A 14880-nucleotide genomic window follows, 5' to 3' on the forward strand; every position below is an offset into this window, starting at 1 on the left:
CCCTCACACACACCCACACACCCACACACACCCCCCACACACACCCACACACACCCACACACACCCACACACCCACACACACCCATACACACCCACACATACCCCTACCCAATGTGTATATGTAACTGAAACAGAAGTGAGAAAACCAATATCGAAATTATACCAAGGTGAATTCATTATTATCACAATACATTATTTTTTAAACATCTGAAATAATTCAATACCAAATGTATTTTATTTGGTATTATAATATCAAAAAGAACACCCCATATGATTTTACTAATATTAGAATACAATGTTTAGAAACATCTGAAACAAGCAATCCAAACACCTAATGAAATCCTGATTGGGAATCCCCTGATTGAACTTATGAGCTACCAGGGGTTGGGAACTGCATCTGAAAACCACAGATCCAGCTCCCACCCAAGCCCTTTATGTCAGCACAGGGCAGAATGTCTGAGGGCTTAGTAGAAGGGTGTGGAGGGTGAATGGAGCTGGGTTCCAATCCATGCCATCCTCTTAGCTGCTGACTGTGGGCACATTGCTTTGCCTGTGTCTCTGGGGTCTTGGGTAAATGGAGGTGATCCTGAGGCTGGATGAGGAAACTGCCCGGGGCACAGCTCAGGCTCTCTCAGGTCTTGTTTCTTGACACCTGGGGAAGGAGTTGGCTCTATAGGCCACATCGCTGCCCAGAGTCCACCCCTGCTGACCTGGTCTTTGGGATCCCCAAAGCCCCAGGAGGAGCAGGTGTGTCTCCTCCTCCGTGGCCTCAGAGGAAGTTGGGTACTTCTCACTGTGGGTAGGGAGGGCGTGCTCTGGGCTTCCATTGCAGTTGAGCAGCTGAAGAAGGGGTTTCCTACATCTGCCCCCAAAATATTATGTTTTGGGAACCTCCAGGTCATTATAGGGGAGTGACTGGATTTTTCTAGTCCAAGAGACTGTTGGAATCAGATATGTCCATCCGTTCGTCTGTTCATCTGCTGGCCCATCTGTCTATTTCTCTGTTCCAGCCACCTCCTCACCCATCACTCATCCATCCGTCTAATGTTTATTGAGCATTTGCTAGGGCTGGGTCCACAGACCCATGGACTAGAAAATCCTGTTTGTCCTCAAGGATCTGAGGCTGGGAGGGGAACAGTAATTGCAACAGCTGTTATTGTCATAATCCTTACATATACAGGCACTGTGCTGAGGGCTATACCTACCCCAGTGGTTCTGATAATGGTGATTTTGCCCTCCAGGGGGACATATGGCAATGTCTGGAGACATTTTTGGTTGTCACAGCTGGAGGGTCCCCCTGGCCTGTAGGGTGTTGAAGGTAGGGATGCTGCTAATCGTCCTACAGTGCACAAGACAGCCCCCCTCCCCACCCACAAAAAGAATTATCCAGTCCCAAATGTCAGTAGTACCAAGGCTGAGAAACCCTAAGCTGCACCTCAGTTGATGTTCATGTCAGCCTTATGGGGAAAGTGCTGTTTCTATTCTCCAGTTTGCAGAGGAAACCAAGATTCAGAGAGGCAAAGTGACTTGCTCAGAACCACACAGCTAGCAGGGAGCTCAGACACGGCCATGTGAGCACAGAGCTCATGCCTAAGCTGTGTGGCATGTGCCACGAGAGGACTGCTTAGGGTGGTCAGCTTGGCAGATGTTTAAAAACAGAACCAAACTGCCTGTTGGTTTTGCAGAGGGTTTGCATAGTAGGGGATGGAGTTACTGAACTCCTGAGGTTCCGTTCAGCCCAGAGTTTAGGAAGGAAGTCTTCTAGGAAGAGGACTGGGGAAGCTCCATGTGGTGAAATGGCTGGAAATGGCTTCTTGTGCTCTCTAGGGTAGAGAATTCATCCCTTAACTCATTTAACAAAAGCGGCTGAGCTCCTGGTCTGGGTCAGTCCAGGACCCACAGTCGAGGGGACAGGCAGGTGACATGTCTGCTCTCAGGGATCCAAGCTTGGTGGGGAGTACAAACAAGGGGCAGGGGCAGAGAAGGAGAGGCCACGCCTCCTGTAGTAGGGTAGGAGCGGAGGGTTTCTCTGCTTGAGCTGAGCTTCAATGGGTGAGGAGGACAGGAGTTCATAGTCATGGAGGGGATTCCCCAGGAGGGGAAAAGCAGGGGATGAGGCCTAGCGAGCTGACCTCCATGCTGGGAGCTCGATGCTTTCTCCTGCCCCAGCCAGTCTGTGCCCTAGTACCTGCAAGCAGGCTGCCTCCAAGTCCAGGCATTCCTAGGCAGCTGTGTTTCATGCTGCTGCACATACCAAATAAAGTGCAGTGGGAAGGATGCACCTGTCTGTGCTCGTTTGCACACACAAAACACACAGACAAATCAACACAGAAACATACGATAAGCTTGTGCTCATGCATAAACACACATTTAAAAAGACCCCTTGCTCACAAAACAGGGAAACAGGAAATAAGAAGAGGAAAGATATACACTGAAGTACTGAGGTGCAGAGGCTCGCCCTGGGAGCACACTCCCTTCCCTCCCTCAACTGCCACTTGCTTAGAGACCTAACCCAACCCCCTCCCCTCAGCCTTACCAGCACTGTAGCGCCATGTGGCTTGAGTTTGATGGCTCTCATTCCCTGGCTCAGACCTGAAGTGCTCACCCAGTTCCAGCCCATGCCCATCTACCCCAGCCATCTCTCCATTGACCCAACTTCAGAGATCCTGCAGCCTGGCCAACTCCTCCTCTCTTCCAGGAGATCAGCTGGTTCCAGGAGCCCCAGGCCCCTCCTCGGAGGCAGAGGACGACCCAGGAGAGGCCTTTGAGTTTGACGACAGTGATGATGAAGAGGACACCAGCACAGCCCTGGGAGTCCCTAGCCTTGCTCCTGAGAGGGACACAGACCCCCCACTGATCCACTTGGACTCCATTCCTGTCACTGGTAAGATGTTTCTGGGAACTTCCGTTCCTGGGGCTACAGGGAGCATAGAGAACTGAGCGGAAGCTCCAGGCTCTCAGGGATGCCTGGTGGCCCCTCCGCTGTCCCCAGAAAGCAGGAAGGGAAAAGCCAGTGGGAAGAAGCTGCAGTCTATGGCTTCCCTTGGGAATTTGAAATTCCTAGCATTCCTGCAACATCTGGTGCACTTTGGCATATTGTAAATGGAAGTGGTTGGCCTGAATTTTGCTTTGGAGACAGTTGCTGCCCAAAGCTCGTGTCTCTGAAGTCCTCCCTGCAGCTTCTCCTAAAGAATTCACACCAGCCAGAAGAGCAGCCTCCCAGAGGTCCCCTCTCCTGTCTGCCTTGGGGAGCTGGCAACCCTGGGGGGCAGGAGGGCCCTGCTAAGCTGGTGTTAAATGGCAGCTTCTGGGCTCTTAGAGTCTGTTATCCAAGAGAGAATCTGGGGACCCGACCAGCTGGAACTTCCTGCAGGCTTGGGGACAGCGGGCTCCTGGAGCAGCTGGGGGTGGAGGGCAGGCCCAGAGCAGGCGGGGCGGCTGCCACGAGTTCTGGCTGGAGTTGGGAAGTGGGCCATGGGGTGGGTGGGGGTGGTGCAGGCCAGGTAGGGGAGCTGATGACTGAGCCAGGGCTGGGGGAGGGAGGCGGGGCTCAGCAGGCACCCAGGCTGGCCAGGCCCTGTCTGCGGCGCCCCTGGGGAGGCTGGGAAAGGGGCGGGGAAGGCCTGAGTGCTTGGGGCCAGCCTCTGGCCTGACAGGCTCTCTGTCTGCTCCTCTTTTGCAGACCCAGACCCAGCGGCTGCTCCACCCAGCACAGAGTAAGTGAACCTGGCTCCTTTGCTTTGGCGGTTGGAAACGGAGACACCGGGCAGGGGGTGGGGATGGGGTGGAGCTGAGGCCCAGAGGACCCGACTTGGCTTTAGCTAAGGAGGAAAGCATTTCATTGAGGCCCTGTGCCCTGGGGGAAGAGGTCAGTTCCAGAAACTCATGGTACTTTTTCCTTTACTTTGCCCACAAGCCTCTGAAACAGCAGGAGGCAGGCCTGGCTCCAAACCCTGCCTGTGTCCCTTGCTAGCTGTGTAGCCTTGGAGGAGTCACAGAAACTCTCCAAGTGTCAGTCTGTTCGCTGGTGAAAGGGAAACAATGAGAGCACCCCCTCTGTTGGGTTCGTCTTGAAGAAGCGAACAGCTATGTGGTGCTCAGTGTGTGTGCGAGTGAGTGTGTGTGTGTGTGTAGTGGGGGGGTACTGGGGGTGTTTGAGGGTGGGGCGATGCAGCCCATTGTAATTATTTTTGCAGTTGCCATTTGTCTTGCTAATATTCCCATTCCTATATCAGTTGCTGTTAGGGACCCTGCCCTCTGTGCCTGCGAGCCTGTCAGAGGCAGTGTAGCCTAGTGGTTAGGAGCCTGGATGTTGGGGTGAGGGCCTGCGTCTTGTCTGTGGCCCCCACACTGGCCATAGGTCCTCTTGTCAGTCAAGTCCCCCTTTGGTTTTCTCATCTGTAAAAACGGGCCATTGGGTAAGATGCTCAACCTCATGGTAGGTGCTTAATCAAGGCATTTGCTTTTTATCACAGTTCTTCGTCTTCTGCAAGTCATGTCTGGGTTGGAAGGGTAATTGGGCAACTGGGGGTGGTGGGAGCTGAGGCCTCTCAGGACCGGGTGCTTAGAGCCTCCTTGTCTAAGCAGTGGAGGGGTCTAGGCTCCAAATGAATGGCCCAAGCATCTGGAACCCTGAGTTTAAATCCTGACTACCCTGGTGAGGGGAGGCATGTTTGAGCCCTGCTTTGTCTTCCTGGGGTGCCCCAAACTGAGCAAGAGGGGCTAATTCTCAGGCAGGTGTCACCCAGCGGGAGGTTTCAGAGATGCAGGTTGCAGGCCCAGGCCCCTGGAGAAGTCCTTCATGTGCTCATTTGCTGTCCAGAGTGGGTGGACTCGGGGAGGGTTTCTGCTGAGCTTGCTGCTATGTAATTAAGGTCAGAATTAGGGGCCAGCCGCTCCTCCCTGATTAGGGACCTGAAATGAATCAGCAGCCATTCGTCCTGCACCTGGGCTGGGAAGGGCCGTGATGGCTGCAATCTTCCAAGGATTTAAATCTCCAGGGTGGGCCAGGAGTGAAGTTGCGGAGAAACTCAGTCTGGTGGGAGATGCGGATGCGTCAGAGTGGGACAGAGATGGATGCCCAGGGAGCTGGGACACTGACTAGAGGGGAGCAAGGGTGGGGCCATCAGAGAAGACTCCTGGGCCAGGTCCTGGCTCAGCAAGTGAGTGGAAATTCTCCATTCAGGATGGCAGAGGGGCAGGGGGAGTGCCCACGGAGGAAGCCCCTGAACAGAGGCACAGGGTTGGCACACAGGGTGGTCAGCACACTGGCTTCCTTCAAGCTACCTTCCTGGAGACCCCAGGAGGCCAGGCGCTTGGCCACCGTGCTTCCGTGCCTCCAGGTGCTCATGCCCTGGTCCCTGATGAGAGGGTGTGGCTGGCTTCATAGGAATGATCTGATTGTGTGTTCCTTTTTTGAGGTAAGATTTTTGCCCACTCAGAGATGATCTCTGAGCTCTTGGGAGAGTGGCATCTAAGCAGTTGGTGGAATGTTCCATAGGTCCCTCGTGGGAAGCCTTGTGCGGCAGTGCCAGGCGCGTGATTCCTGGTGAAGTCCCTTCCCTTGATATGAGAGCAGAGCAAAGAGAGCCTCCTCTTCGCTCCCCCAGCATGGAGATCTTGTGAGGGAAGAGGGGTGTGCTGGTCTCTTCACCAGCAGTTACCTCTATGGCGACAGGGACTTTTTGATTTTTTGGAGGGGGATGTTTTGTTTGTTGCCGAACCTCATGGCTTAGCACAGTGGTAGGCACCGGCTGAGTACCAAAGATGTCCCCTTGTTGAACGAATGATGGACAGAAGGACAAGAGGGTCTGTGTCTCCATGGAAGCAAGGAGAAAACTAACAGCATGTCAGGCTGGGTGAAGTGGCTCATGCCTGTAATCCCAGCACTTTGGGAGGTCAAGGTGAGGTCAGGAGTTCAAGACCCAGCCTGTACAACATGGCGAAACCCTATCTCTACTAAAAATACAAAAATTAGCCGGGCCTGGTGGCGGGTGCCTGTAATTCCAGCTACTGGGGAGGCTGAGGCAGGAGAATCGCTTGAACCTGTGAGGTGGAGGTTGCAGTGAGGGGAGATTGTGCCATTTCACTCCACCCTGTGTGACAAAGGGAGATTCTGTCTCAAAAACAAACAAAACCTATAAAAAAATACCAGCCCACCCCCCAACCTCCAAACAAATGGCATGTCAATAGGGTTTCTATTGGATTCTGACTCTGGCACCTGCAGGGGCCAAGACTGAGGCCAGGGGAGAGAAGCACGGTGTGGTTGCGTGGCCCAAGGCCACATAGCTAGAGTCACCTGACCTCACTGGTGTTGATGGTGCTGTGCTGAGCCACAGGCTGTGCTAAGTGCTCTGTGTATATTATCTCTTTTTGCTGTTGTTTGAGACAGGGTCTCACTCTGTTGCCCAGGCTGGAGTGCAGTGGTGTGATCACAGCTCACTGCAGCCTCGACCTTCCAGGCTTGAGCGATTCTCCTGCCTTAGCCTCCCAAGAAGCTGGGATTACAGGCATGTGCCACCACGCCTGGCTAATTTTTTTTTTTTTTTTTTTTTTTCTGAGACAGTTTTGCTCTTGTTGCCCAGGCTCGAGTGCAATGGCGCCATCTTGGCTCACTGCAACCTTTGCCTCCTGGGTTCAAGCGATTCTCCTGCCTCAGCCTCCTGAGTAGCTGGGATTACAGGCGTGCACCACCATGCTAAACTAATTTTTTGTATTTTTAGTAGAGATGGGGTTTCATCATGTTGGCCAGGCTGGTCTCGAGCTCCTGACCTCAGGTGATCCATCTACCTTGACCTCCCAAAGTGCAAGGATTATAGGTGTGAGCCACCGCGCCCAGGCTAATTTTCATTTTTTTTTGTAGAGGTGGAGGTCTCACTCTGTTGCCCAGGCTGGTCTTGAACTCCTGGGCTCAAGCAATCCTCCTGCCTTGGTCTCCCAAAGTGCTGGAATTACAGACATGAACCACTGCATCTGGCCCATATTATCTTATTACTTATACTCCTAGGAGCCCTAGAAGTCGGGGACTATTGAATATGCCCATTTTGCAGATGAGCAGCTGAAGCTTGGCAAACTGAAATAATTTACCCAAATCTCATGGAACTAGTAAATGGCAGGGCTGGGACTAGGCCTGTCTGCCCTCAAAGCTGTCTACTGAGGGCTGCAGGGTTTGCTTCTCCGGGTGGATTCTGAAGCATGTGCACTCATGTCCACCCTGAGCTCTTGCTGGGGAAGTCGTGGTTGAAAGAGTAGCCCTGAGTACCCAGCAGTGCCCGGGAAACGTGAGCACTGCAGATCACTGGCTTCCTGTGTTTTTCCTGGACTCAGGCCTGCACCCCTCGCCTCTGAGTGTAATAGCCCCATGGACTCCGGCCCCCTCTGGAGTTGTTTGCTTTTCCTGTTTAGTTTTGCCTTTATCCCCCTGTGACCTCCACACTTTTCGGTGGGTCAGCGTTTTGGCTCCTGGCCCTGGTCGCGGGGATTCTCGTGGGCTCCCTATAGGTACCTGGCCTACCCCTTCCTGGGCTTTTCTGGATAAGATGAATGTACTGCCTATTGGCCAGTGTCTATTACTGGAGCCTAGAGCCAGGGAAAGGGATGGGGCAGCCGGATTCTGGGAGAGGACAGGGAGACCCATCCTCCCTGGATGTATCAGGGACTGAGAGGATCAGGCCAAGAGGAGACCAGGCTCAACGAAGCAGCGTTGGCACAGGATGGAAACAGGGCGCTGGTGGCCTGTGTCTTCTGAGACTGCTGGGTGTGGGGGACATAGGGGCTCTTGGGAAGGGCAGGTCAGCAAGGCGGGAGTGGGTCCGCAGTATCTGGAGGAAATCTTCAAGGTTTTCCAGATTGCCGCAGACCTAGTGTGGAGTTGCTTGGAATCCTGGACTTCTCCTTACATGCGCTGTTTCCCAAATCTGGAGCATTTGAGCCTCCTGTGTCCTGTCCCACAGGGTCCATGCAGGATGTGAGGCCTGGCAGATACCGGCTTTCCACCCATGGAGTCCCTCATGGGAGGGTTATGGGGACCAGGTCCTTCTTTGCATTAAAAATCTTTCTCTGAAGGTCCCTTGCCAAATCCCTAAACTGGAAAAGCTGGTTTTTGTGTTTTCTTTCCTTCTTTTCCTCCTCTGAGGGTGGAAACAAGGGCTCCCGGTTTCCAATCAGAGCCAGGACCTTTGGATGCCAGGCTCTTTGAGGACCCACACAGACTCTTCGTTGAAAAAGGCACATGCAGGGTAACTGGTTGGCGTGTCTCTTCATGGTATAAACATGCCTTCGAGGAATCCTGTGACGTCCCTCCCTGTATCCCTGCAGCGGTAGGACTCTGCCTCACTTGATTTTTATCCCAGTGCCTGGCACAGAGATGGTGCAACAATACTAAGCCTACATGTGCACGGACTTTACAGTTTACATCTTATTTTGATTCTTACAACTGGGAGGCAGAATCACGGCCCTTCCACCCCTTGGAGATTTCCCCGTCCACATCCCCAGCACCTGTGAATCTGTGACATTGTGTGGCAAAGGGACTTGGCAGATGTGATTAAGTGAGGGATTTTGAGATGGGGAGATGACCTTGGGTTATCCGTAGGCCCAGTGTCACCGCAAGGGTTGTGACAAGAGGGAAGCAGGAGGGCCAGAGTCAGAGAGAGGTGGGAAGATGCTACGCTGCTGGCCTTGGAAATGGAGGACGGGATTGTGATCAAGGAATGCATGTGGCTTCTGGAGGCTGGAAAACATGGGGGATGGCTTCTCCTCTGGAGCCGCCCCGCTGAAACCTCGCTTTTAGCAAGAGCACAGCCCTGCCGAAACCTTGCTTTTAAATCTGCGAACCCCTTGATGGCCTGCTGACCTCCACACCTGTGAGAATAGATTTGTGTTGTAGGTCACTAAGTTCATGGTCACCTGTTACAGCAGCCATAGGAAACGAACACAACAGCCCCGGAGGAGGAAATTATCATGGGCGCCATTTTGCAGACCCGGGAGAGGGTGTTACTTGTCTGTGGGGCTGGGCTGGCAGGCGTGGTGCTTGGGCTCAAAGCCTCAGGCCAGGGGCTCTGATTGCTCTTCCTCTGTGGCCCTCTCTGTGCATCTAGGATGGTGCTCTGCTGACTGGCTGGGATTCCCCTGCCCTTCCCTTGCATCTTCCTGTCCTTCCCCCAGCACCTCTTTACTGAGTGACTGCGATGGGGGCCGACATGCTTTGCCAGGCTGTGTTATTTTTACGTGCCTGTGTGTGTTTGGCTCTAGGGCCAGATCATAATGGCCTGGATGTACCCAGCACTTCTTACATGCTGGGCTCTGAGAGCTTTCCCTCCCCAGTGCCATTCATCCTTGCAACACTCTCACAGGACAGGCGCTGATATAATCTGCATCCTAGAGATGCGGGAACTGGCACAGAGAGGACATGACATCAGCCCAAGATCACAGAGAAAGATGGGCAGAGCCAGAGATAATCCCAGCTGGCTTCCACAACCTGTGGTCTAACCCCTCTGGTGCTGCCGTCTCCCACACAGAGCTGGTTTGGATCCCGCCTGCCCTACACGTTAGCTGCATGACCCAGGATGTGCTCTTTGGCTTCTCTGCCTAACCCTCAGTTTCTTTTCTTTTCTTTTCTTTCTGTTTTTCTTTTTTTTTGAGACGGAGTCTCTGTTGCCCAGGATGGAGTGCAGTGGTGTGATCTCAGCTCACTCTAACCTCTGCTTTGCCCTCTGGGTTCAAGCGATTCTCCTGCCTCGGCATTCCGAGTAGCTGGGATTACAGGCCCCCACCACCGTGCCCAGCTAATTTTTTTTTTTTTTGAATTTTTAGTAGAAACAGGGTTTCACCATGTTGGACAGGCTGGTTTCAAACTCCTGACTTCAAGTGATCTGCCTGCCTTGGCTTCCCAAAGTGCTAGGATTGATTACAGGCATGAGCCACCACACCCGGCCCCCTCAGTTTCTAATCTCTGTAAAGTGGGGTGATGAGACTCACCGGATGGCACTGTTGGTGGGGATGAAATGAGATGTGAGAGATTAGGTGCTTACTTGGTGAGGTGCCCATTGTCACTGTCCCCAAAGGGTGCAGATCTGTCTGGGGCAGACTTCACACACAAGGGACCCCTCCCTGCCAATGCATTGCTTAGCATTACCTGAGATGCTCATCAGTCCATCTCTTCCCCACCTCCCTATCTCTCTTCCTTTTAAAAAAAATACATCTTTGTTGTAGAAAAATTAGAAAGTACGGAAAATGATAGACTAAAAGCAACTTTTAATCCTACCATGGTGTGTTTCTGTCCAGCATCTTTGCTAGGCATGTATACAAGTATGCAAAACTTTTTTTTACAGAACTGTGGTTTTATTGCACATGCTGTTTCGTGGCTCACCTTGCTTTTTTTTTTTTTTTTTTTTTTTTGGCTAATTACATATCATGAGCATTTCCCCAGGGGAACTTGTATTGTTCTGCAACAACCCCTATGGCTCTTGATACATTCTTGCTGGGGGTGCAGGGCCTCTCCATGTCTGACTGAGCCTTGGGGCCCCTGAGATGTCAGGGAGGGAGGTGCATATGCCACAGGGCAGGAGGCCAGAGGCCGGACTTTGGCCCAGCATTCGTGTGGGGGGGCCAGCTGCACAGAGATGGTTCCCCAGAAGCTTCGAAGCTCGCTGCCTGCTGAGGTCTGTGATATGATGCCACCTGAGGGCCGCTCCCAGACTTCCCCTGGGGGGCTTCTCTGCTCTTGGCTCATCCAGTAAGGGGATCTGTGACCATGTGTGGGGTGGCACAGGACAGACACACTGGGTCCTGGAAGCCCTCTGTGTGCAGGATGGGGGGCCACAGAGGGAAGAGGGAACACATGTAGGTGAGGGACCCCATGCCTGGAGGAGGGGTGGAGGGAAGGAGAGGGCAGGGAAGCAGCGTACACGAGGCGGTACCACATGCCAGTCCCTGTGCTGGGAGATTTACATGCCTTCTTAATTTACTCCATACCAGAACCCTGTGAGGGAGGTAGCATTGCCTCATTTTACAGATATGGAAACTGAGGCATAGAGAAATGCTAAGTGCTTTATCTGCATCATCTCACTGAATCCTTACAGCTGGAGGTAGGACTGATAATTCCCCCTGGTCCACATTCAATAACTTGTCCCGGTGCACACAGCCAAGTGGCTGAGCCACAGTCTTATCCCAGGTCGTGGTCCCGGAGTGTTTGCTTCTCCCCCCGTCACGCCTGGGAGCCCTGGTTCTCAACCCTGGCTGCATGCTGGAGCCCACAGGGAGCTTACCCCTGGTAAGCTTACCCTGGGACAGCCTCTGGGAAGAGACGCTTGGAGGTTCACTGAGAAACTAGGGCCTGTACCAGCCCCTGCCGGGGTGGCGGGTGCCATTCTCTGGAGTGGGGCTTCTTATCTTTAAAATAGGCTGGGGGCCTGGCGTGGTGGCTCACACCTGTAATCCCAGTACTTTGGGAGTACTAGGCGGATCTGAGGCAGGTGGGTCACCTGAGGTCAGGAGTTCAAGACCAGCCTGGCCAACATGATGAAACCCTGTCTCAACTAAAAATACAAAAAAAAGTAGACAGGCATGGTGGCACACGGGGACCTACACTTCCCTGCCCTGCTGCTCTTTGGAGAGAGAAGAGGTGGGGCACAAAGGTGCTTGGAGCTCTGTGGACCAGAAATGCGCCAGGTTGCCTTCTGGTGTACTTGAACTCCTCTGCCAGCAATGTAGGCTGCTGCTTGGGGGGCCTGGGAGGGGTCCTTTCCTCTCTCCCTTGCCTCTGCGTCTGTCTGCCTTTTCCTCCCCCATCTGGCGCCCCTCTCCATGGATTCAGCTTCTTTCCTTTGCATTCAGGTTGCTGGCCTTACTCTCATTTGCAAGCTGAGAGGCATTAGGAGAGCAGGAAGCTCAGATAAGGGTGAGATAATTGCCTCTTATTGGTTTTTATGGCTCTTTTATGACCCAGAGGCCCCTGAAGGAGTGTTTGTTCACTGGGAGAATTAGACACTGCAGCCCTGTGTGGCTTCCACGGACAGCGGCTGGGAGAGGCTGCTCCGGGTGGTTACAGGGTGGGTCTGGGGCCTTGGCAGGCAGCAGGGAGGGTCATGGATACAGGAGGCACCCCCAGCCTTATTTCTTGCTGTGCCTTCCTTACATGCGTATCTTGAACTGGAACTTTGCTCGTGTCCCTGCTCCCCCAACTTTATTCCTCTTCCCCTGCCTGGGAAGCCCTTTCCCCATCTCATTGGCCCCAGGAACACCTGCTCCAGTCTAGGGGGGCAGTGGAGGTGGTCCTGAGAGCAAGGCTTTGCAGGCAGATCTCCGGGGTTCAACCTGCTGCTGTGCCACTTGCTGGCCAGGTGACTTGGGCAGTGGGGGTGGGTATGAAGTGACCTCTCTATGCTGTGCAGACCCCCATTCCCCAGACCAGGACACCAGAGCCAGTACCTGGGCCAGTCGCTCACTGGGTTTTGATAAGGTGCAGCCAGGAGGACTGGGATTACAGGCATGTACCACCATGCCTGGCTAATTTTTGTATTTTTGGTAGAGACAGGGTTTCACCATATTGGCCAGGCTGGTCTCAAAACCCTGTCCTCAAGTGATCCACCCACCTTAACCTTTAACCTTCCAAAGTTCTGGGATTACAGGCATGAGCCACCATGTCCTGCCTAAGAGAAACTTATTTCTCATAGTTCTCAAGGCTGGGAGGTCCAAGATCAGGGTGCCAGCAGATTAGTGTCTGATGAGGGCTCGTTTCCTGATCATAGATGGCGCCTTCTCACTGTGTCCTTACATGGTGGAAAGGGCAGAGGAGCTCTCTAGAGCCTCTTTTATATGGGCAGTAATCCCACCCATGGGGGCTCTGCTCTTAAGACCTAATCACCTCTCCAAAGGCCCCACCACCTGATACTACCACTTTGGGGGTGAGGATTTGAACACATGGACTTTTTTTTGTCAGGGGAACACAAACATTCACACCACAGCAGTTGGAGACTTGAACTTATGTCTCTGAGTGTGCCGAGGGCTACTGCTCTCTTTCTTTTTATAAAATGGTGGCTAAACAGGCAAGAGTTGAGGTGACCATATGCCACAGCAAGCCTGTGACGTAGGCGAATGTCTACATGCAGGTTCTCTACTTCCAGGTGGTCTGGTTGAAACAACAGAAGCTTTGCAGGTAGACGTAGTCTAAGATCCCAGCTCCTACTGATTAGCTGAGTGATTTTTAGGTAATTGAACCTTTGTGAGGCTGTCCCCCACTGTGAGTGGGGGTAACAACACCCGCCTCCGGTGTGTTCCTACGAAACTAAATGTGCAGGCTGGGCTTGTTGGCTCACTCCCAGCACTGTGGGAGGCCAAGATGGGCAGATGACCTGAGGTCAGGAGTTTGAGACCAGCCTGGCTAACATGGCAAAACCCTGTCTCTACTGAAATAGAAAAATTAGCTGCGCGTAGTGGCACATGCCTGTAGTCCCAGCTACTCGGGAGGCTGAGATGGGAGAATTGCTTAAATCCAGGAGGTAGAGGTTGCAGTGAGCTGAGATCGTGCCACTGCACTCCAGTCTGAGTGACCAGTGAGACTGTCAAAAAAAAAAAAAAAAAAAAAATTAAACGTGCAATTACATGTAAAGCAGAGCAAGCACTGCATAGCAGATGCTTTGTAACGGTCACTGTTTGTCATGGTCACATATCAGAGCAAAGAGGACCTGTGGCCGGGAGACTGTCCAGCCAAACTCTTCTAAGCTCATGTCTGTTCCAGCTGGAACAGTTTGGTTCCATCTGAATAATTCTGAGCAACTGATGCGGCGCCTTCAGGATGTTTCTGTGTTGAGGAGGTGGCGACTCAGTGAAGCAGCTGTAGAAATCGGGGTTCAGGTGGCTCCCATCAGCCCATCACCCACCTTCCTGGTCCAGAGCAGCCCTGTCCTCTCTTGGCCTTTACTTCCTGTCATTGGTGAAAAGTGTTTCCCCAGGACTGAATGTGCTGCCATCTTTGCCCTAGGATGACACTGCTGACTTCTGGCTGTGAGCTGACACTTGCTCCTTTAATAGGGCAGGTGACTTAGACCTGCACCACCCAGTCTAGTGGCCACTAGTCATGTGTAGCTATTTAAAATTAAATTACTTGAAATCAAATAGAATTAAAAATTAAGTTCCTTGGTCCCACTAGCCACATGTCAGTGTTCAATAGCCATGTGGCTGGCGGCTGCTGCACCGGATAGGACAGGCAGGAAAATTCTCGCCACCACCATCACTCTGCTTATTATCTGAGAGGCAGTGGAGGGCGGCATTCAGAGCTCAGCTTGGGAGCCAGGCAAGCTGGCCTCATGGTCTAGCCCTGCCACTCCCTGGCAGAGTGATCTTGGGCCGGTTCCTCTACTTGCCTGCAGAATACAGAAGATGCCAGGATCCCGTTTGGTGCTGGGAAGGTGAGGCAGAGGGCCTGGCTCACAGAAGGTGCTCAACAGCGGAGATCCCTCCTCGCAGCCTCCACCCCTCCCTCTTCCCCTGTACTGTCCTACTCTTCATCTGCTAAGGGCTCGGGTGCCAGGAAGTTCAAGTTGATTCTTTGGCAATGGCGCTGCTCTCTTGACAGTCTAAGGCCTCTGCCCTCTAAGTTGGCATAAGTGGTCTTTGGTCTTTGTTTTATTTTATTTTTTTGAACCTGGACTTAAAAAAAATTCACGTTAGAGGGCCGGGCGCGGTGGCTCAAGCCTGTAATCCCAGCACTTTGGGAGGCCGAGTCGGGCGGATCACGAGGTCAGGAGATCGAGACCATCCTGGCTAACCCGGTGAAACCCCGTCTCTACTAAAAAATACAAAAAACTAGCCGGGCGAGGTGGTGGGTGCCTGTAGTCCCAGCTACTTGGGAGGCTGAGGCAGGAGAATGGCGTAAACCCGGGA

General features: G+C 52.9%; 1 protein-coding gene across 9 annotated transcripts in view; it reads left to right on the forward strand.

Moving 5' to 3' along the window:
* ARHGEF10L (Rho guanine nucleotide exchange factor 10 like) overlaps positions 1-14880 on the forward strand; it is a 182103-nt gene that overhangs the window by 67606 nt on the left and 99617 nt on the right. For all 9 annotated transcript variants that reach the window (XM_017852046.1, XM_017852048.1, XM_017852050.1 and 6 more), the window contains exons 3-4: positions 2699-2884; positions 3683-3716. In XM_017852046.1, the coding sequence (XP_017707535.1) occupies positions 2699-2884; positions 3683-3716 (220 nt within the window). The remainder of the gene's footprint in view (positions 1-2698; positions 2885-3682; positions 3717-14880) is intronic.

The sequence above is a fragment of the Rhinopithecus bieti genome, unplaced genomic scaffold (genome assembly GCF_001698545.2).
Source record: "Rhinopithecus bieti isolate Rb0 unplaced genomic scaffold, ASM169854v2 scaffold_33652, whole genome shotgun sequence".
In the NCBI taxonomy this organism is placed as follows: Eukaryota; Metazoa; Chordata; class Mammalia; order Primates; family Cercopithecidae; genus Rhinopithecus; species Rhinopithecus bieti.